Below are 20,433 nucleotides of genomic sequence, written 5' to 3'. Positions count from 1 at the left end.
TATTTGTTTGCCCTTTTTCCTCGGTACTTTCTCCAGCCCGCTCCCAGCCGCCCCTCTCCCCCACCCCCGCCCCACCTCCCGTCCCCTTCTTCCTGGTTCTAGGTTTACGCCTGGCTTTGGTGGACTGGCTTCTCCAGTGGCCTCCTGAGAGTGTCCATGGGAAGTGAAGTTGCTTAAAAGATCTTTATTCTGCCTTAATGCTTGATTGACAGTGTAGCTGGGTATAGAGTTCTAGATGAAAATACTTTCTTTCCTAGCATTTCGGAGGCCTCTGTTCCTCGTCTTCTAACTCCCCCTCTGGGAGACGCTCTGACATGTGATTCCTGCGCCTTTGGACTTAACCCCCGCCTTCTCCCCTGGAAACACAGCGTCTCCCCAGCCTCGTGCCGCAGCCTCAGCGTGTCTGCACCCTTTGTGTCAGATTTGTTTTAATGTAGAAACGATGCTGTGTCAGCCATCCCGCGCCATGTGTCGGTCACTCAGCGGTGCCCCTCTCCGCAACCCCATGCACTCAGCCCACCAGGCTCCTCTGTCCATGCGGTTTTCCAGGTGAGAATACTGGAGAGGGTTGCCACTGCCTACTCCAGGATCAGTTATCGTATTTGTTTATAAAGTCCATGTTCTCTTATTTTATGAAGGTTATTAAAATTTTCTCTTTGCGTATTTTGGCCCTTTATGCATTTTTGATCTCTACTGTGTTTAGTGACTTTTAATGGGCATTTCACCCTAAAAACCCACGTCCTCTGAAGGACTACCCCAGTCCTCGGATTGCCCCTGCCGGGCGTGCCCTTACCCGGGCTCGGTGCCTCCTGGGCCGCCGTCTTCCCGTGATCTGCTCTCTTCTAGCTTCTCTGTTTTGTCTGCTCGCTCGATTTTCACAGTGGTTTCCCTGCCTGTTTTCCGGCCTGCGTGCACGTGGGCAGCTGTGTGGGCATCTGGAGGCGTGGCCTCCGGGGTAGGGAGGCCTCTCCCTGTGGAGCCGCAGAGCCGGTGCTGAGCTCGGCCAGGAGGGCACGTCCCCAGCTGAGCACCACCAGTGGACGAGCCCCTCCCGTGGGTCGTCGAGGCCTGGCGCACGGCTGGGCGGGTGCTGTGTTTACCAGGGTCCCCTCCAGGGAGGGCTCGAGGAATCTCCGGGGAATCCAATGGGGCCTTCGGTTTCAGCTAAAGAAAAATCCGGCCTCTGCCACGCCGATCTTTCTCTGGTACGGCTCTGGGAGGCCCGTCTCCATCTGTGATGGGCTGACGAGTGGCCAAAGCATTTGATCTGCTCAGTTACCCATTATCTTAATTAGGTTATTAGCCCTCCTGCAGACGTTGCTCTTTCTGATTAAGGCCCTAATTAGTAGGAGAAGGTCTAGGTTTTACCACGGAGATAATATTCCTTGGTACTTTAAGGATGTTCTTTTTTTTTAAAAAAAAAAGTTTTAAAATTTGATTAATCTGTTTTTCATCGCTGTTCGGGCTTTTCCCTAGTTGCGGCTCCCAGGCTCAGAGCGCAGGCTCAGTGTCGTGGTGCTTGGGCTGAGCTGCTCCGCGGCAGGTGGGATCTTCCCGGACCAGGGTTCGAACCCGTGTCTCCTGCACTGGCAGGCGGATTCTTTACCACTGAGCCACCAGGGTAGCCCCTCCTCGGTACTTTAAAACGTTTTTATTGTTGAAAATTTGGAAAATAAAAAGTATACAGAGAGTAAAAATCATCTGTGAAATTACCTCCAAAAGAGAATTGCTTTTAGCATTTTGGTGCCTTTCCTTCTTTTCTTACTATCAAGTTTATTTTCTTATGTAATTCGAATCAACCTGTGTACAGAGCTCTTTACCTTTTTTTTTTAACTCCGTGTACTTACATTGTGAACATCGTATTTAGTGCTTAGTGGAGCGTGGGCTGTGTGACTGCGTCCTTGGTGAAGCTTCAGAATATTTCCCACTTTTCTCTGTAACGCTTATGTAAGCATCTTTGATTCCTTTTTGATTGTTTCTGGAGGATAGGAACTTAAAGGTGGGATTCGTCATGGAGAGCTGGAGGCGTTTCTAACTGCAGGCCTGTGCGTGCCTAACAGGACGTGGTTGGCACCAGGCCCTGGCTGGTTTTGACCTTGGTGAGGACCGGCGCCAGGTGACGCCCCCACGGGCAGTGTCTGCACGTGCTGTCTCGCCTCACCTTCTCTCTTACATGGCTCTGTCCTTAAAGAGTCTCTGCCGACTAGACAGGGGACGCACGCATGATGCTGGTTTGTGTTTCCTTTAGTATTTGTGAGATGGAGTGGGTTTTACACTGTACGCAGGCCATCTGTGCTTGATACTCTGTACCCGCCTCTTGTCGCTTTCCTCATCTTTATTTTGAAATGCTCTCAGCAGAGGACTAGATCCGGGGTAACATAGTGACCTGTTTGTGCACCCATGACCCAGCTTCAGAAATAAGTCGTCCAGCTGGAGTGTGGCAGGAGGGGGCGGGGCCGCGGCCCCTGGAGGTGTCCTTGGCTCTCCGCCCAGCCCTGGAGAGGAGGCGGGGAGGCGCAGGACATCTGCATCTTGCCCGGGACTTGAACCCCTGGGCCGCTGGCGGGAAGGCAGACATCTGTCAGCTCTTTGGGTGGCGGGCGAGGATTCGTGCTGGGGACGGGGCTGAGGAGAGATGGAACTGCAGGGCTGGCAGCATCTGACTGCCAGAGTGGCTGGTGTAGGACGCGTCCTCGATGCTGGTTGGAACTTGGGTTACTGCAGCCTGTGGCCGCTTGCAGGGGACAGGGCCCTCGGTGGGATGGACGTGGGGCTCTGGTGCCCGCCGTGTCCCCTGGGTGCCCTCCCCCTGGGCGGGTGCGGCGGCAGGCCCTGAGGCTTTGGCTGGTGGGGGGTGCCCTCCCCCTTGGCGGGTGCGGCGGCAGGCCCTGAGGCTTTGGCTGGTGGGGGGTGCCCTCCCCCTGGGCAGGTGCGGCGGCAGGCCCTGAGGCTTTGGGTGGTGGGGGGTGCCCTCCCCCTGGGCGGGTGCGGCGGCAGGCCCTGAGGCTTTGGTTGGTGGGGGGTGCCCTCCCCCTGGGCGGGTGCGGCGGCAGGCCCTGAGGCTTTGGCTGGGATGGGGCTGTTGGAGGCACCCTGCGTGGGCCCGTAGGTCAGTCCCGAGGCTGAGGCGGGCACGTGGGCGCGGCTTGCTGTCCCCGGGGCCGCCCTGAGCGCCACCCTCTCCCTGCCCCTCGGAAGGAGCCGCCGTCGTGGTTTTGTGAGGCCGCCTTCTCGGGTTCCTCGCAGCGTCGTCGCCTGTGTGTTCTGCCCGCGACAGTGTGGCTTCCCTTGTTTTGAGTTGTGCGGGTGGATTTAGGTCTCGTCCGTCATGCTGCTCCCGGCCATGGCCTGTCCCCCCGCGAACGAATCTGGGAGCCACGCTGCTGCGAGCATCCTGGTCCCCACATGTGCGGCCCCTCTGCGGTGCGCGCCTGGCTGGGACTGGCTGGACGCTGAGTGTGCGTATTTTCGCTCTACCTGGTGAGGCCAGCTTCCGGTTCACCACTCCACTGGCAGCCTCAAGTGTGTGGTCTGCTCTTCTGCGTTTTCTCTTGTCTGATCTTTTCCGTATTGATTTGTGAAATGTGAAAAGTGGGAGTTGGTTGTTATGTCTGACTCTTCACGACCCCATGGACTGCGCTGTCCCTGGAACTCTCCAGGCCAGAATACTGGAGTTGGGTAGCTGTTCCCTTCTCCAGGGGATCTTCACAACCCAGGGATTGAACCCAGGGCTCCTACATTACTGGCGGATTTTTTCCCGACCCAGGAATCGAACCAGGGTCTCCTGCGTTGCAGGCGGATTCTTTGCCAACTGACCATCAGGGAAGCCCTGTGTTGATTTGTGGGCGTCCTTTATTCTAGTTTCTAGTCTTTATCAGCGATACGTGTTGTAATTATTTCCTCCAGGTCTGTGAGTCAGTGTTCTAAATTCTACTTACAGCGTCTTTTGATGAGTAAAACTGTTAACGTGGTTGGATTTGTTCATTCTCTCCTTTATGGTCAGTGTTTCTCTGGTTCAGTTTTGTGTAAGAAATCCTTCCTTGTCTCTGGGGTCATAAAGATATTCCCCTCATTCTCTTTGGAGAGCTTTCTGGTCTTGCCTTTCAATGAGGGTCTTTAAAGCCTGATTTAAAAAATGGAAATAAAATTGACATAGCAAAGTTAACACTTCCAGTGCATTCCAGTGGTGTTTAGTGCCTGCCCACGTCAGATGGCCTTCTCTTTTATCATTTCGGTGTGTTGTAGCACAGTTCACTTGGTCATCCTGCTGCTGGTGGAGATGAGTAAAGTCTCCGGCTTGGGCCCGTTTGCAGTGGTTCTGCTGTGCGTGTCCCTGTCCCGTCCACCTCGGAGTGGCGTCGACGGTCAGTGGTGGAGACGCGGCCCCACAGTGGCTTCCAGCTGCTTGCTGGTTGGCCCCCGCCGCCCGGCAGCGTGCGGGGCGCTGGCTGTTCCCTTTCCTCTCCTGCACGTGGTGTTTCTTCGCTTCGGTTTCTTTCGTTTCTGTCAACAGCACTTCGTGGTTTTCAGTGACGGTCTTGCGAGGCTTCTGAAGGTTTATTCCTTCGTCTTTTCATACTTCCTGACGCCGTTGTAAATGGTGTCATTTATAAGGACATGGCCCTTTCACTTTGTTTCTAGTGTTTAAAAACAGTGTTGCGTCTCTTTACTTCCGGTGTCTCGTCCCCTTGCTGAGTCCATTTCTCACTTCTAATGGTTTGCCCATACATTGCTTTGCGTTTCTCTGTACACAGTCACATCGTCTGTAAAGTAACTACAGCTTCCCCTTTCCGGCCCTCCCGCCGCCCGTGTATGTTTCGACGTGACTGTACTGGTTAGGACCCCATGCGGCGTGAACGACGTGGCCGGTGGGCCTGCCGGTGTGCTCCTCGTGGGGAGGTGGGCCTGCACATCCACTTTTGTTCAGAACTGTGTTTGCCCGTGGGAAGAGCGAGCCCGGAAAGCCAGGTGGCATATTCTTATCTCACTGCAGTCCCTTTGTAGAGTTTATTATAACACGAGAGCGAAACGGAATTACATGCAAAGTGCGTGGAATAAGGCCAGCCGTGTAGGAGGCAGGCGCTCTCTGGACGATCCTGAGGTCTCTGTTGTTACACGTTTCAGGTATAAAAAAAGTTTCAGGTTAAGCTCATGGGTTGCTTGGTTGCCATGGAGCTTCATCACGCAGCCTTTGCTGACCTGGAAACAGCATTCCAGTCCAGAGGGCGTGTTGAAGGCAGGTCTGACTTGGGACTTCGCCACGGCCATGGCCGTCTGTTTTAGCAGCACATCCCCAGCTGTTGTTAGGGCCCTGAGGTCGGCTCAGTCAGCCCTGTTTGAGCAGAGCTCACCCGCACAGGCTCGTTGGCCTCGTCAGCCCCTGTCACAGTCATTCCGAGTCCTGCCCCAGCCCGGTGGTGGGGGTGACCACAGAGGCTTCTCCGAGCTGCGTGCCTTGTTTCAGACCCTCCGGCTCCTGGGAGAGACGCCCACACGGGCCTGGGGTCAGACCTGCAGCCTGTTTGCTGTCCGGAATGTCCTGACAGGCAGGAAGAGCCTTGTTGTTCTTTCCAGGGCTGCTCTGAAGCCTTGACGACAGCTGCTTCCAGCAGACGTCCCCTCCCCCATGTCCAGGGTCCTCTGCTCTCTCCTGGCAGAGAGGACGGGGATGCCTGGGCCAGCACAGGAACCTCCGTGTGGTGGGGTGTCCCCCCCGGCCCGTGCGGCCTGCCCCGGAGCGTCCGATGGGAGACTTGGGTCCCGCCCTGCAGTGCTGCTGTGAGAGGAGAGCCCGCTCCTTCCCTGAGCCGCAAGCCTCGTGCTTGGAGGACACGCCGCCCCTCTGTCTGTCAGGGACCCCTCCCACAGGCGCGGCCCCCTTCCCCTTCAGAGACACCCCGTCCAGGAGCAATGCTGTCCCCGCATCCTGCCTCCCGCTTACGGGGACGCGTCCCTGTCCCATGCTCAGCGAGGAGGGTCTGCTCACCCAGGCAGAGCTGCCCTGGTTTTGTGCGGCACTGGGACGCGAGCATCAGCCCCGGAAGCCACGACCTCCTCGGAGCGAGTGCCTGCCCGGTGATCCCCCTACCTCGGGGCAGCTGCAGAGTCCTCACACGGGAGGGGACCGCGTGGTGTTCATGATTTTTACTTTAAGAAAGTTTTCAAATATAAAGGATAGACAATAATGTACTGGGTACCTCCCTTCCAGAGTCGACCTGTACATTTAAAAAATGTTGTTTAGTTTTTCTGAGTGAGTAGACGGCACACACAGCTCCCTATGAAGCGTGTCCTTGTGTGTGCACGTGTGATGTTCCGCATGTCCTGGTAGGCCCCCGGGCTCCATCCCCCGACCTATGAGCTGGCTAGTTCTAGAACCTGCTGTGTGCCTCTCTGTCTGCTTTTGCAAGCAGCTTTGCGTGCACATGGATCCAGCTCCGGGGACGTGCAGGGCGCTTCCCGTGCGGCTGCCGTGGGGACAGGGTCTCCCACCCTCGCGCCGCCCCTCTTCGGGCCTTTCTGCCCACCGCCGGTGCAGCCTGGGGCCCGCCTCCCCTGGGCAGTGGCAGTGGCTCCGTCCTGCCGGGTGAACGGTCCCCGTGGAGCTCACAGGGGCCCAGTGCCTGTCCTTGCTTGGTGTCTGCACGCGAGGGTCGTCCTGGCTGTGCCCCCACGGGGTGTGCAGCGTTCGTGTCGGCTCTGCGCGCTGGCCGTGCTGTGTCGGCGGTCCAGCGGCCCTGGCCTCTAGCTGCCCCTGCCTCCCCCCCGACAGCCCTGGCCCTCCCCCTCGGGGGCCCTCGGAGGAGCCCTGGGAGGGTGGTGCTGTTCCACACTCCAGGCCATTCTGAACGCGGGCGGGTGAGAGGCCCTGCTGTGGCCTGAGAGGGGTCATCTGCGGGGGCGGGACCCCAGCTGAGGGTCCGGGTGGCTGGGAGCTGGCACCCACACCTGTCTCCTGCATCCCAGGGGACCTGGCCCCAGGTGCCCAGGCCTCGTCCTCATCTGAGAGGGAACGGCGACCCTCTGGGCTCTGTTGCTGTCTGGGAGCCCAGGCTTCTGGAAGGCAGTTCTGGGCGCGTCCTCTATGGAGGGAGGGGGGCCCGGGGCTTGGGCAGCGATGCCCCAGCCGGGACACAGGGCTGAGGGGGCTGCCTCCTCCATGCCTGGCTCCTGCCCCCACCGTGCCCCTCCCCTGGCTCTCTGGCCCGGCTCTGCGGCAGCGGCAGTCCCGGCAGACACTCACACTGCAGCTGAGCTGAGCGGGCTGAGCGGAGCAGCCTCCCTCCCGCAGCCCCGGCCCCCTGTGGGCTGCAGAGGAGCCGACTTCCCTCTCCTGCTGGAAGCAGGTCCATCTCCCTCCCGCTTGGCTGCCTGCTCCTGGTAAGGCCACGCCCTTGGCCCCCCGCTTACCCCCTCCCTTCCCCCCGGCAGTGTCTGCTTCTGTTTGGAGTGGTCGTGGGCAGGACGCTGCAGACAGCGGCTGCAGAGGGCTCTCGGAGGGCTCAGAGCAGAAGCCCTGGCCAGCCGGGGACGCGGCTGTGACGGAAGACCAGTTCTGGGTGGCTTCTCAGCTTTCGTGTGGCTTTAGTGTGAAAGAGCGCTTCCCACCCGTAGAGGTCTGTTCAAGGCTTTCCTGGGGTGTGTTGGTGTGTGCACAAGCGGGCACAGCACATCTCTGACCTGCCGTGCTGGAGGCGGCCTGGGAAGGCACGGCTGTACTCCGGGCGGTGGGCTGGGGTGCCGTGGCGAGTTGGCGGCTTCCTCCTTGTGGAACGTGGGGTGGATGAGCGGTTCTCATCTAACCAGCGCACACACGCTCACACGGGGTGCCAGGGTGGGACGGGTGGATGGGCTGGGCTCGGAGGTGGGCTTGGCATCCCTCAGGGGGTTGACTGCAGTGTGCCGCCAGGCTCCTGGGGGGTGTTTGGGGTTCAAGACGGCTGGGCTGCCTGGCTCTTGGGGGAGCCTCCAAGGTGCCCAGCCTTCCAGGAAGTGGTCAGTGGGCAGAGTCCTGCGGCTCCTTGCAGGCCCGCTGAACGGAGCAGTGACCAGCATGAGGAGTGGCTCCTGTGGCCTGAGCCCGGAACTGGAGCCCGGGCCCTGCTCACCCGACACCGCTGCTTTACAGGGATAAACGCCCAAGCCCGGAGGCTGCAGCGGAGCCGTGCCAAGGGAACCCCGGCCTCGGCCGCAGGGGGCACCCGGAGCCCTCCTCCACCGAGGCTGCGCCGTACAGTCAGCGAGACCAGCCTGAGCTCGGCTTCCACCCGGGACCCTGAGGAGCCTGGCCGGGACACCATGCGCTGTTCCCTCTACGAGTCACCCCACCTGCTGCTCCTGCAGGGCTACAGCCAGCAGCACGTGAGCCCCTCACTGGGGTGGGGGGCTCTCAGATGGACCGGGGGCGGGGGCGGGTCTCTCAGATGGACCTGGGGGTTGGGGAGCAGGAGGCTCTCAGATGGACTGAGGGGGCTGGGCTCTCAGATGGACTGGGGGGTCGGGGGGCAGGAGGCTCTCAGATGGACCAGGGGGGCGGGCGCAGGGCTCTCAGATGGACTGGTGGGGCGGGTTCAGTGCTCTCAGATGGACCTGAGGCGGGGGGGCGGGGCAGATGCAGGGCTCTCAGGTGGACCTGGGGGTCGGGAGGCAGGAGGCTCTCAGATGGATCAGGGGGGCTCTCAGATGGACTGGTGGGGTGGGCGCAGGGCTCTCAGATGGACTGGGGGGGCTCTCAGATGGACCGGGGGGTCGGGGGGCAGGAGGCTCTCAGATGGACCGAGGGGGTCGGGTGCAGGGCTCTCAGATGGACCGGGGTGGGGGGCAGGTGCAGGGCTCTCAGATGGACCTGGGGGTTGGGAGGCAGGAGGCTCTCAGATGGACTGGCGGGGCTCTCAGATGGACCAGTGGGGTGGGCGCAGGGCTCTCAGATGGACCGGGGTGGGGGCGGGCCTCTCAGATGGACCTGGGGGTCGGGGGGCAGGAGGCTCTCAGATGGACTGGAGGGTGGGCGCAGGGCTCTCAGATGGACCGGCGGGGTGGGTGTGGGGCTCTCAGATGGACCAGGGGGTGGGCACAGGGCTTTCAGATGGACCTGGGGGGTCGAGGGGGCAGGCGCAGGGCTCTCAGACGGACCGGGGGGGCGGGCGCAGGGCTTTCAGATGGACCTGGGGGTCAGGGGGCTGGGCGCTCTCAGGTGCACACCCCCAGCTGGCCTTAGCTGGGGCCGGGGGCTGTGGTGGCCTTGGTCGGTCCTGGACTCTGGAGGAGAGTAGAGGCGTCCCTGTTCTCTGCTTCCAGAACATTCTCTGGTGCAGGTTACAGTAGGAGGCAGCAGGGCCGGGAGGGGCCCCTCAGCTCCTCACTGACTGACCCCAGCCGGGGCTCATCTGATCCTGGGCCCCACCCACCTGTCGCTTAGGCCGCTGCCTGCCTGGCTTCGGGGGGGACCTGCTGCCTCCCCGGGGTGGGGGGGTTGGTGGGTCCCAGGGAGTGGTTCCTGTGGGCCGACACCCCCGCGTGTCGGTATGACCTCGAGTGTGTGCAGGGCCGCCTCCCACATCTCCATTGGAGTCGCCCCTGGAGTCTGGGAGTCGGGGTGGATGCCCAGGGTGGGCAGGCTGGGGGCAGGCCGCAGGTCAGGACGCGCTCCAGGGTGGGCGGCCCGGGCAGCTTAGCTGCCAGGGATGGAGTTGCCGGCGTGGCGGCCAGTCCCTGAGCTCTGGCGTCTGCGTTTCAGGACAGCCTGGTGTATGTGCTCAACCGGGAGCGGCACACGGTGGGCCAGAGGACCCCGTCCAGCAAGCCCAGCATCAGCCTCTCGGCCCCTGACATCCTGCCCCTGCATTGCACCCTGCGCCGGCGCCAGCCCTCGGGCCAGGGCCCAGCGGGGGCCCAGCTGGTGCTGGAGCCGCTGCCCGGGGCGCCCGTTGCCGTCAACTTCGCGGAGGTGGGGGCCCGCCCGGTGGTGCTGCGGCACGGCGACCTGCTGTCCCTGGGCCTCTACTACCTGCTGCTGTTCAAGGACCCGGCGCAGGCCCAGCCGCTGCCCGCCCAGGCCCTGGCCCGCCTCCGGACCGCGCCACAGAGCTGCCGGCTGTGCGGCGCCTTGCTCCGGGCCCACGGCGCCCCTGCCCCCGCCCGGCCCACCCTGCCCCGGCCGCGGCCGCTGCAGCTGGAGTTCGAGCCCGACGTGGAGGACACGCTGCTGCAGCGGATCATGACGCTGATCGAGCCGGATGGCGATGACCACAAGCTGACCCCCGCCTTCCTCCTCTGCCTCTGCATCCAGCACTCGGCCACCCGCCTCGAGCCGGGCTCCTTTGGGCAGCTGCTGCTCAAGATAGCCCGGCTGATCCGTGAGACCGTCTGGGTCAGTGGTGGGGCCGGGCCGTGTGGTGGAGGGGCCAGGTGCTCAGAGGCCCCGAATCCCACAAGTGACCCTCCTTTCCTGAGTCTGCCCTCTGTCAGACACTGGGTGTAGTCATCTGCTGCTGCTGGATTTCATTCTCACAGCACCCCAACAGCGTGGGTGTCCTGTGTCACAGCTGAGAGCACCGGGGCAGAGAACCGCGTCTCCTGAGCCCGAGCGTGACCCTCGGCTTCCCCCCCAAGCTCATAGGACCAGCCCTGGGCCCCGGCCCCGGGCGGGCGAGGAGCAGGCTTGTGGAGGCGGTGGACCTCCTCTCCTCGGGTCCCGGGCTGGGTGATCCTGAGCTGCTTCCCCGGGGGTGAGAAGCCTCACACGGGTCTGTCTCCAGTCCCCGAGGCTCCTTTGCTTGTTTGTTCATCTGGGGGCATCAGCAGTCCCCCACCCTGCCGCCACCCGGCGCTCACGAGTCTCCTCAGCTCAGGCGCCGGGAGCGACTGAGAGAGCCTGAGCGGGAGTCCGTTAGGGCACACCGGGCCGCCTTGGCTAAAGCAGGAGTGATTTCCTTTTTTATTCGTATGTATGTGTGGCCGTCCCCAAGGCGTGTGGGATCTTAGTTCCCAGACCAGGGATCAGAACACGAGCCCCTCTGCCGTGGAAGTGAGGGGCCCTATCCACTGGACTGCCAGGAGAGCCCCAAGAATGATTTCTTGATTAAAAAGGACAGAAAACGTTGGCTAGGCCTGAGTCCCTGTGGGCACGTTGAATTGTATTTGTAGAAACTCAAACCCACAAGCACCTGCTCGTTGTTTCTGGGGACTAGCTTTTAAAAGTGTGACTATGAAGCTTCACCATCAGGGAGTTGCTGGAATCCTTATTCTGAAACTTGTCAAACGTTTGACCTGTCTTTCCTCTTCTCTGCCTGGCTGCTTGTTATGTAAGAGAGCTGGATGTGAAATGTTCCTTCTGTGCTGGGAGGTTTGACCAAATGGGAAGACAGGTTCCCGTGTGGCTCAGAGCAGGTCACCGGGTTCAGGGCGCCCCAGCAGGGAGGCCGTGTGTGCACGTGGGTGGAGCTGTAGTCGGTGGTGGTCTGACTGTCACAGCCATCCTGGCCCGTTTGTCTCATCTTGCTTTCTCCATTTCTGATTGTAGGAGAAAACCAAAGAGCTGGCAGAGAAGCAGGCGCACCTGTAAGTATGGCCCCGTCATTGTACCCTCCCCGCCCCTGGTTCCCTGAGGGGCTCAGACCCAGCTCCCTCCACCCCCACTGGGGCCTGCTCTATGCTTCCATGAACTGTGGTGTTGAAGACTCTTGAGAGTCCCTTGGACTGCAAGGAGGTCCAGCCGGTCCGTCCTAAAGCGTCTGTTTCTGGGGGGCTCTCTCCACGTCTGCAGTCACCACCTGCAGAACTGTGTGTCGGGGGAGTGTGTGACAGAGTGGGCGCGACCCTCTCGGAAGCTGTCTCCTCACTTGCTCCCGTAACGACTGTGTTAACGTGAACCGGCTTCTTCGGGGAAACGGACACCTCTGGGGTCTAGATGGGGCAGTTGGTCTTGGCTCTCCAACCAGAAGCACTGTATCTACTCTTAATTGATGCTGGAGGAGTTGGGAAAACCATTTGGCATTAGTGGTAAAGACACTGCAGGGAACTGCCTTCACAAACGCGCCTAAGCCACGGCCACCCATCCCCTGGAGGAACGTGACATGTGGCGACAGCAGAGGCTGCGTGTGGTCACCGCACGTCAGGGATGTGGGGCTCCTGAGGCCACAAGTCACACTGCGGTCCACAGGGGTTTGCCTCATCCCCATTCACGTGACAACCTAGACAGCATATTAAAAGGCAGAGACATCACTTTGCTGACAGAGGTCTGTTTAGTCAAAGCTATGGTTTTTCCAGTGGTCATGTATGGATGTGAGAGTTGGACTACAAAGAAAGCTGAGAGCCGAAGAATCGATATTTTTGAACAGTGGTGTTGGAGAAGACTCTTGAGAGTCCCTTGGACTGCAAGGAGATCCAACCAGTCCATCCTAAAGGAAATTGGTCCTGAATGTTCACTGGAAGGACTGATGCTGAGGCTGAAGCTCCAATATTTTGGCCACTTGATTCGAAGAACTGACTCATTAGAAAAGACCCAGATGCTGGAAAAGATTGAAGGCGGGAGGAGAAGGGGACAGCAGAGGATGAGATGGTTGGATGGCATCACTGACGCGATGGACATGAGTTTGAGCACGCTCTGGGAGTTGGTGATGGACAGGGAAGCCTGGTGTGCCACAGTTCATGGGGTCGCAAAGACCTGACTGAGGGACTGACCTGAACTGTTCGTGTGAAGATGTCGAGTGAGGAGGGTTCATTTATAAAGCACGTGCATGCTGTCATGCTTGCGGGGTACTGCCCACCTGCGGTAGGTCCTGTAAGGGGAGCAGGAGGAAGCATCATTGCCCCCTCCTTCCTACATCGTTGTTGGGGCCTAGAGGGATGGAGCTGGGAGCCGGGGGCTGAGCAGCGAGGCTCCCGCTGGGCTGAGATGAACAGAATCCCCGTGGGGCTTGTGGGCATCCGAGCAGCGCTGGCCCGGACGTGGGATTGCTGGGCCATAAGGAAGCTCGGGTTTATTTTTTTGAGGAACCTCCGTGCTGTGTCCCACAGCGGCTGTGCCAGTTTGCATCCCCACCAGCGGTGCACAAGAGTTCGGTTTCTCCACGTGCTCTGTGACACCCACTGGGTCAGGTCTTTTTAAAAAAAGTACTGATTTATGTGTTTGGCTGCATCAGGGCTCAGTTGCTGCATGCGGGGTCTTCGTTGCATCTGGCGGGATCTTTGGCTGAGGCGCACGGATGCCCTGGTTGTGTGCAGGCTCAGTGGTTCTGCGGCAGGTGGGGGTTAGTTCCCTGGCTGGGGGTAGAACCCGTGTCCCCTGCCCTGCAGGGCAGGTTCATGACCGCTGGGCCCCCAGAGGTCCCGTCTCTTGTCTTCCCGCTGCGGACACCTGGCAGGTGTGAGGTGGCTGCGCCCTGTGGTCTGACCCGCGTCTCCCTGGTGGTCAGGGAGGCTGAGGACTTTTCCTGCTCCCGCTGTCGGTCTGCTTGGAGACATACCTGTTCACACCTTTAGCTCGTCTGTAATCGGGTTATTAGGGTTTTTGCTTTTGAACTGTACGGGTTCCTTGTGTGTACTGGTGACCCATCCCATTCAGCGGGCACACGGTTTGTAAATTCTCTCGCCCATCTGTCGGTCGCCTTTTCATTCTGTGAGCGGTCTCCTCTCTGTTGGTCTGACCCCACTGGTCGGTCTCTGCTCCATGGCCGGTGCCTTTCTGGCCCTGGCCCCACTCAGGCCCTCCTGGACGGTGGGCCAGGCTGCAGCGCCTCCTTGGGGCCCCAGAGCGCCTCCCGGGCTGGCCAGGGGCACAGACCTCAGCGCCGACCACACCAGGACCCAACACCAGAGCCCCACTGGTGGCCGTGGCTTAGCTGGTGGATTGTTCCTATGTGGAGGCACGTCTGTCCCACTGCGTTCTGGGTGAGATTGAGAAAGGCCATACATGTGGAAACAAAACAGAATTGGGTTCTGACAAGCAGATTAATGGGCTTCCCAGGTGGCTCTAGTGGTAAAGAACCCGCCTGCCAGTGCGGGAGACAAGAGACATGGGTTCGATCCCTGGGTCGGGAAGATCCCCTGGAGGACGGCATGGCTACCCACTCCAGTACTCTTGCCTGGAGAATCCCATGGACAGAGGAGCCTGGCGGGCTGCAGTCCATAAGGTCACACAGAGTAGGGCACGACTGAAGCAGCTTTGGCTGCACAAACAGATTAATCCTTTTTAGTGGCATAAAGGTCTATGTAGTCAATGCTATGGTTTTGCGGTAGTCACGTATGGATGTGAGAGTTGAACCATAAAGAAGGCTGAGCATCAAAGAATTGATGCTTTCGAACTGTGGTGTTGAAGACCCTTGAGAGTCTCTTGGGTTGCAGGATCAAACCAGTCAATCATGAAGGAGATCAACCCTGAATACTCACTAGAAGGACTGAAGCTGAAGCTCCAGTACTTTGGCCACCTGCTGTGAAGAGCCAACTCACTGGAAAAGACCTGAGGAAGATTGAAGGCGGGAGGAGAAGGGGCCGACAGAGGAGGAGATGGTTGGATGGCATCACCGACTCGACGGACATGAGTTTGAGCAAAGTCCGGGAGAGGTGAAGGACAGGGAGGCCTGCTGTGCTGCAGTCCATGCACACAGCCCTGAGCAGCTGAGCAGCAGCCACGACACGGCACTCCATGCCTGCGCACAGACGTGTGCGTGACTCAGACCAGCGAGGAGGACGGGGGAGAAGCCAGATCAGCAGGAAGAACAAGGAGAGGTGGATGTGGGAAAGGGCGCCCCGGGCCCAGGCCAGCTGCTCAGAGGGGACCCAGCCCTCCTGACGCTTCCTGGCCGGGCCTGTGGTCTGACCCCCAGCACCCCCAGCATGACGGTCACCACGACAGCCAGAGTCTGCGAGCTGCTCTGGGTTCCTGGAAGCCCCCCGGCAGGACGAAGGGCCGGGGTCGCCCTGTCTTTGCACGATGTCTGCCGCGCCTGCCTTGCCCCTGGAGTCCCGCCAGGGAGAGGCGTAGCTGCGCTCGCCCGTGGCAGACCCAGGGCACCTCCAGGGGGCTTGCTTTGCTTGTCCGCGGATCCCTGCTCGCCTGTGGGAGCCTCGGCAGGTGTGGTCAGGGACCCAGTGTAGGATGCTCTTGGGACACACGTCTCCCAGCCGGGCTTGCCGCGGGGGAGGAGCCAGACAGAGACACAGGGCTGCTGTTCACACGAGGGGCCACGGGGGCTGGTGAGGACAGCACGGGAGCGTCTGTCACAGCGCCGGCAACCCAAACCCCAGGTCCCGGCTCTGGAGATGCGGAAGGAAGGGCCTGAGATGGATGGAAGCCGCCTGACCGCGGAGGCAGGGGGCCCCATGGTCGACAGTGTCCCTGCGGAAGGGAGAGGTGCTGGGTCCCTCCGCCTGGGGACCGGCCCCCAGGAGAGTGATGGGACCCTGCTCTCTGCCTGGGGGCCCCGCCTGCGCTGGCTCCCAGGGGACACGAGTGGCTCTGCCCGAGCTGAGCCGTGTGTCAGCAACCTGCAGCCAGTGGTGTTTCCTGATGGTTAAATCTTCCAGTGACACCTGTGACCCGTCCTCCCGACCCGTTGACTCCCCACCGTCTTCCCTGTCCTGCCGCGCTTAGCCGACCTTGTCTGCCCACCGCCGAGCAGTTATGTCATCGTTTCCTGTTAGTTCCGCTATTAGCTTAGAACACGGGGCTCCTCTCTGGCTCCTTAAGACCAGGGGTGACCCCTGCTGCTTGTCTGATCAGTCGCAGCCCCCCTCCCCACGTGACCTAATTCTGAGAGAAGGTGTGAAGACGGCGAATCCACCAGAGGCCTTTGCTCTGGGGCCGCAGGCGCTCCTCCCCTGAGGTTTGTGGGCGACGCGTCTCTCGCCATTAGGGGTCTCAGTCTAACTGCCCAGCCTGACGCGGGGCGCTGGCGGGGTGTGGCGGCCCTGGGGGGCCCAGCCTCCCGGTGACCCTGGGTGTCTGTCCGGCAGCCCCGAGCCGCCGTCCGCGGCCAGCTTCTCCTTGGCCGGCCTGGCCCCCGACCTGCAGCACATCCTCTTCTGGATGTCCAACTCGGTGGAGCTGCTCTACTTCGTCCAGCAGAGGTGCCCGCTCTACATGCAGAGCCTGGAGGAGGAGCTGGACGTCACAGGTGAGCTGTGTGCCGGCCCCCGCCACGCAGCCCCACTGGGCTCTGCTGTGGGGCAGGGCCGTGCCACACGTCCCTCCCCGGGCACTGCCCTCTGCCAGCCACGGCCCCTCCTACACGTGGCAGAGTTTCAGAGAGAGGCGTGCTACCTGCGAGAGAGACGAGCGTGTGATGGGAAACTTGGAGACTGAAACTTAAAACTGTGCGTCGGAGAATTGATGAAACTCGTGTGAAGTGCTGAAGACGCTCAGTGAAAAAGGGCCTCCGAGGGGGGCCGTATGGGAGGGCTCCCTGACCCCACCCAACCCCCAGACTCTGGGCGCTGTGTTCACGGGCGAGTCCCACCGGCACCCCTTCCTGTCCGATCATCTCGGACATCGTGTCCTGCAGAGGGATCCCGAGTCCGGCTGACGTTCATAGGGGCAGCGGGGTTGGGGGGGGCACTCCGCCCCCTCTGCTCTCAGGAGGGAGTTATTTTTGGTTCAAGGCCCAGATGTGTAGCCCAGTTAACGCTGGGAGAGGCGGTCCAGTCTCTGCCCACCCTGGGGACCGGGGCAGCCACAGCAGGGCCTGAGCCCCGGAAACACGGCTTGGGGGCGTCCGGGCTGCAGAAAGCGGGGAGCACTACCAGCCCGGCGCCGAGGGCAGGTTGAGGACGTGCCGGCCGCCTGCCTTCCAGCAGGAAGCGTCTGTGGGAAGAGCGCTAGGGCAGGATGTCACGTCCTGAGCGCTGGAGAGAGCTTTTCTTCCCCAAACACCCTTTTCTGCCTGAAGCTCTTACCCAGAAAGCCTGTTCATGTGGGCAGATAAAACATTAGCTCCTCTGGGGGTGTTTATGTTAGTCATTTAAAGTTCTCCTGTGAGGCTTGGAGGCTCTGCCTCAGATCTGAGATGTGGGGGGTGTCCTCAGGGCCCAGGGGCTCAGGACGCGGTTGATGGCGGCCAGGGCTCCTGGCCCTCCGACAGGCTCGTGGGGGCGTCGGCTTAGTCGAAAGCCCCGGCAGAGCCTGCGCTGTGGGTAGAGGGGCTTCGGGGGCTTCCTGGGCATCTGCTGGGGCCGCCCCAGGGTTGTGCTCTTGTCCTCAGCCCTGCCTCTCCATCAGGTCCTCTCACCAGAGCCCCGGTGCCCACGCAGGGGTGTAGGTCCGCCTTCTCAGACTAGGGGCGGCATCCGAGGCTGCAGGACGCAGGCCTGGGGCCCTCAAATCGCCCCACTGGCTTCTCCCCCGAAGCCCAGTTCAGTTCAGTCACTCAGTCATGTCCGACTCTTTGTGACCCCATGGCCTGCAGCACGGCAGGCCTCCCTGTCCATCACCAACTCCCAGAGTCCACCCAAACCCGTGTCCATAGAGCCGGCGATGCCATCCAGCCATCTCATCCTGTGTCGTCCCCTTCTCCTGCCTTCAGTCTCTCCCAGCATCGGGGTCTTTTCCAGTGAGGCAGCTCTTTGCGTCAGGCAGCCAGAGTATTGACGTTTCAGGCCCTCCCTGAACCCTCCCTGGCCCTCTCCGTTTCAAGCCCAGGGAGGCTCTCAAATAAGACCTTGCAGGCCAGGCTCTGGGATGGGCCCTGGGGGGCCCTGCAGGCCTCTGGCTTCCTGGTCTGGTGGGTTCTTGGGGCCCGAGCCCTTGATGGCGTGGTCTGCTGGGCGGGTCTCTGATGGACTCACACCGCTTGCTCTCTGTTCGACTGGCGGCCCCAGCCCTGTACTCCCGGGGGCCCAGCTTAGGGCTCAAGTTGATTGCTGGGCCCCCTCCCGCCCTGAGAGGAGATTGCCAGACGTGGGTTCACGCTGTGCGCTAATTAGAAGGCGGTGCAGGGCGCACAGCGGGAGGACAGCCGTGCGGGCGGCCTCCTGTCCTCGTAGAGAGAAACGGGCTGAGCGTGCAGACTGGGGTGGGGTCCTGTCTGGCCTTCTCTGCCCCCAGGGCACCGGGCACTGTGCACCCTCGTCTGAAAGGCCCCTCAGGTGGCCCCACCCTTTGGGGCCTCTGCTTTGGGGGACCCCATGGCCAGTCTGGCTCTTGGCTCTACCGGAGCCCCTCCCAGGGGGAGTTGCCTGGAACCCTCAAACCCCCACCCTGGCCACTGCCCAGCCTGGAAGCCCTGCCCACCACCCGCCTGCTGCCCACTGGACCCGAGCCGTGAGGTGCCGAGGGCCCGGGGCCTCTGCCCCGTGCTGGGGCAGTGCAGCTCCTGTGGGGTGACCGGGGTGCTGGGGGCCAGCGGCGCACAGGGGCCCCACGGGCTCGTCTTGGAACACGTCACCACTGTCCCGAATGACGGCCTCCGGAGGAGTGTTGGCCATGCCCTCTGACCCGGGTCCCAATGAGAAGTGACGGGGGCCGGATCTGCCGTCACGGGTGCTGGGTCCTGACTGAGTCCTGAATCGACCTGTTCGCGGGCGCCTGCTGTGCCGACAGTGGCTCAGCGTCCACGGGCGGGAGGCCTGGGGCTTGGGTCCCGGCCCTCAGCCAGCTCCTCCGGACGCTGGGGCCCGGGAGAGGTGGGCCGCCCCGTGGCTTTGGGTTATCTCGTTCTCCAAGCCCAAGAGGAGGCGTTGGCCGGAACACTCAGGCCACGGGTGGTTCCGGAAGGTTCCCATCGGCGTCCCCGCCCCCGCACCCCCCGCCCCGGTGACAGTGCCGCTCTCCCGCAGGCTCCAAGGAGTCCCTGTTCTCCTGCGCCCTCACGGCCAGCGAGGAGGCCATGGCGGTGCTGGAGGAGGTTGTCCTGTACGCCTTCCAGCAGTGCGTCTACTACGTCTCCAAGGTACCGCACCACGTGTGCCTGGGGCCTGAGCACCGGCCCTCCTGCCCCGGCCTTGGCCCCTCCGTCCCCCCGGCCCCACCCTCTGTTCCCCCGCCCTCGGTCCTCCATCCCCCCATCCCCGGCCCCTCCAGCCCCCAAATCCCTGGCCTCAGCCCCTCCAGCCCCCTGGCCCTGCCCTCTGTCCCCCGACCCTCAGGCCCCCCGGCCCCACCCTCTGTTCCTCCGGCCCCGGCCGCTCTGTCCCCTCGCTCGCTGTCCCTCCCGTAGCCTGAGCCCTCTGTTTCGCTGCTCTGGGAGACAGCGGCCCCACCCGTCCCGGCCCCTTTGCCGGCCCTCCGCCGCCCGTGCCGTCTGCGCCTCTGCGGGAGCTCTCCTGAGCCTCCGCACCCCTGCGGCTCCTGTGGGGCTGACACGTGGTGTGGCCGGGCGGGCCTGGGGCCTCTGCCGGCAGCGCTTTCCTCTGGCCCCCAGGCCCTGTACGTGTGCCTCCCGGCCCTGCTGGAGTGCCCCCCGTTCCAGTCGGAGCGCCGGGAGAGCTGGAGCGCGGGGCCCCCGCTGCCCGAGGAGCTGCGCCGCGTGGTGGCCGTGTACCAGGCCGCCCTGGACCTGCTGCGGCGGCTGCACGTGCACCCCGAGGTCGCCGCGCAGGTGCTGGCCTACCTCTTCTTCTTCTCCGGCACGCTGCTGCTCAATCAGCTGCTGGACAAGGGTGAGGGCGGGCGCACCCCTGGTGCCGCGCGTGTCCTCAGGGGAGGCCGTCGTGCTGCGTGGGGCCCGGGCAGGCACCCGGCAGCGTGTGCAGGGGGCCCTCTGGCCTTTCCTGGGTCCTGCTTTCCCCACTCTGCCCCAGGCCCCTGGGAGGAGGGAACAGGCTCAGGGAACTGGCGTGACCTTTGACCCGGCCTCACTGGCACCCAGATCTCCTCCATAACCTGGCCCAGGCTCAGGGCCGCCGGGATCTCTGGCCAAGGCAGCACTGGGGCATGGGGCCGGGCGAGTGGGGCCGGCCCACGGGTTCTCCTCCCGCCTCCCCCAGGGGTCTGGAAGCAGGTGGAGAAGCTGGGAAAGTGATGGAAGGTCTCCCGACTGTCCAGAGGCCTGGGGCGCTGCCGGGCTTGTCTCCCTTGGGGATGCCCTGCGAGGGCTCCGCATCACCCTCCCTCCATCTCTCCCCCAGGCCCCTCTTTGAGCTGCTTCCACTGGCCCAGGGGTGTCCAGGCCTGCGCCCGCCTGCAGCAGCTCCTGGAGTGGATCAGGAGCGCCGGCTTCGGAGAGGCGGGGGATCGCTTCTTCCGGAAGCTTTCCTGCACTCTCAACCTGCTGGCCACGCCCAGTGCCCAGCTCATCCAGGTGAGAGGGGCTGGGGGGCGTTGGTTGCTCCGGGCTCAGCAGCTCGAAGTCCCTGCGGGCAGGCGAAGCGCGCCTCAAGCCTGTCCGACTGTTCGGGACCCCACGGACCGTAGCCCACCAGGCTCCTGTCCATGGGGATTCTCCAGGCAGGAAACCTGGAGTGCGTTGCGCACCCTCCTCCAGCTGCAGCCCCTGGTCCCCA

The 20,433-nt window shown here is 62.1% G+C and overlaps 1 protein-coding gene across 1 annotated transcript in view; it reads left to right on the top strand.

Annotated features, from left to right (window-relative positions):
* The window catches only part of RADIL (Rap associating with DIL domain), a 51,252-nt gene that overhangs the window by 24,107 nt on the left and 6,712 nt on the right, over positions 1 to 20,433 (top strand). Inside the window, exons 2-8 of the mRNA XM_086373752.1 lie at positions 8,126 to 8,358; positions 9,734 to 10,366; positions 11,519 to 11,556; positions 15,952 to 16,112; positions 18,769 to 18,881; positions 19,353 to 19,590; positions 20,059 to 20,231. Of these exons, the coding sequence (XP_086229878.1) occupies positions 8,126 to 8,358; positions 9,734 to 10,366; positions 11,519 to 11,556; positions 15,952 to 16,112; positions 18,769 to 18,881; positions 19,353 to 19,590; positions 20,059 to 20,231 (1,589 nt within the window). The remainder of the gene's footprint in view (positions 1 to 8,125; positions 8,359 to 9,733; positions 10,367 to 11,518; positions 11,557 to 15,951; positions 16,113 to 18,768; positions 18,882 to 19,352; positions 19,591 to 20,058; positions 20,232 to 20,433) is intronic.

The sequence above is a fragment of the Bos grunniens genome, chromosome 25, assembly GCF_055505025.1.
Source record: "Bos grunniens cultivar Pamir isolate PY7600 chromosome 25, Bosgru_T2T1.0, whole genome shotgun sequence".
NCBI lineage: Eukaryota > Metazoa > Chordata > Mammalia > Artiodactyla > Bovidae > Bos > Bos grunniens.
This window is presented reverse-complemented; position numbering and strand designations above follow the sequence as displayed.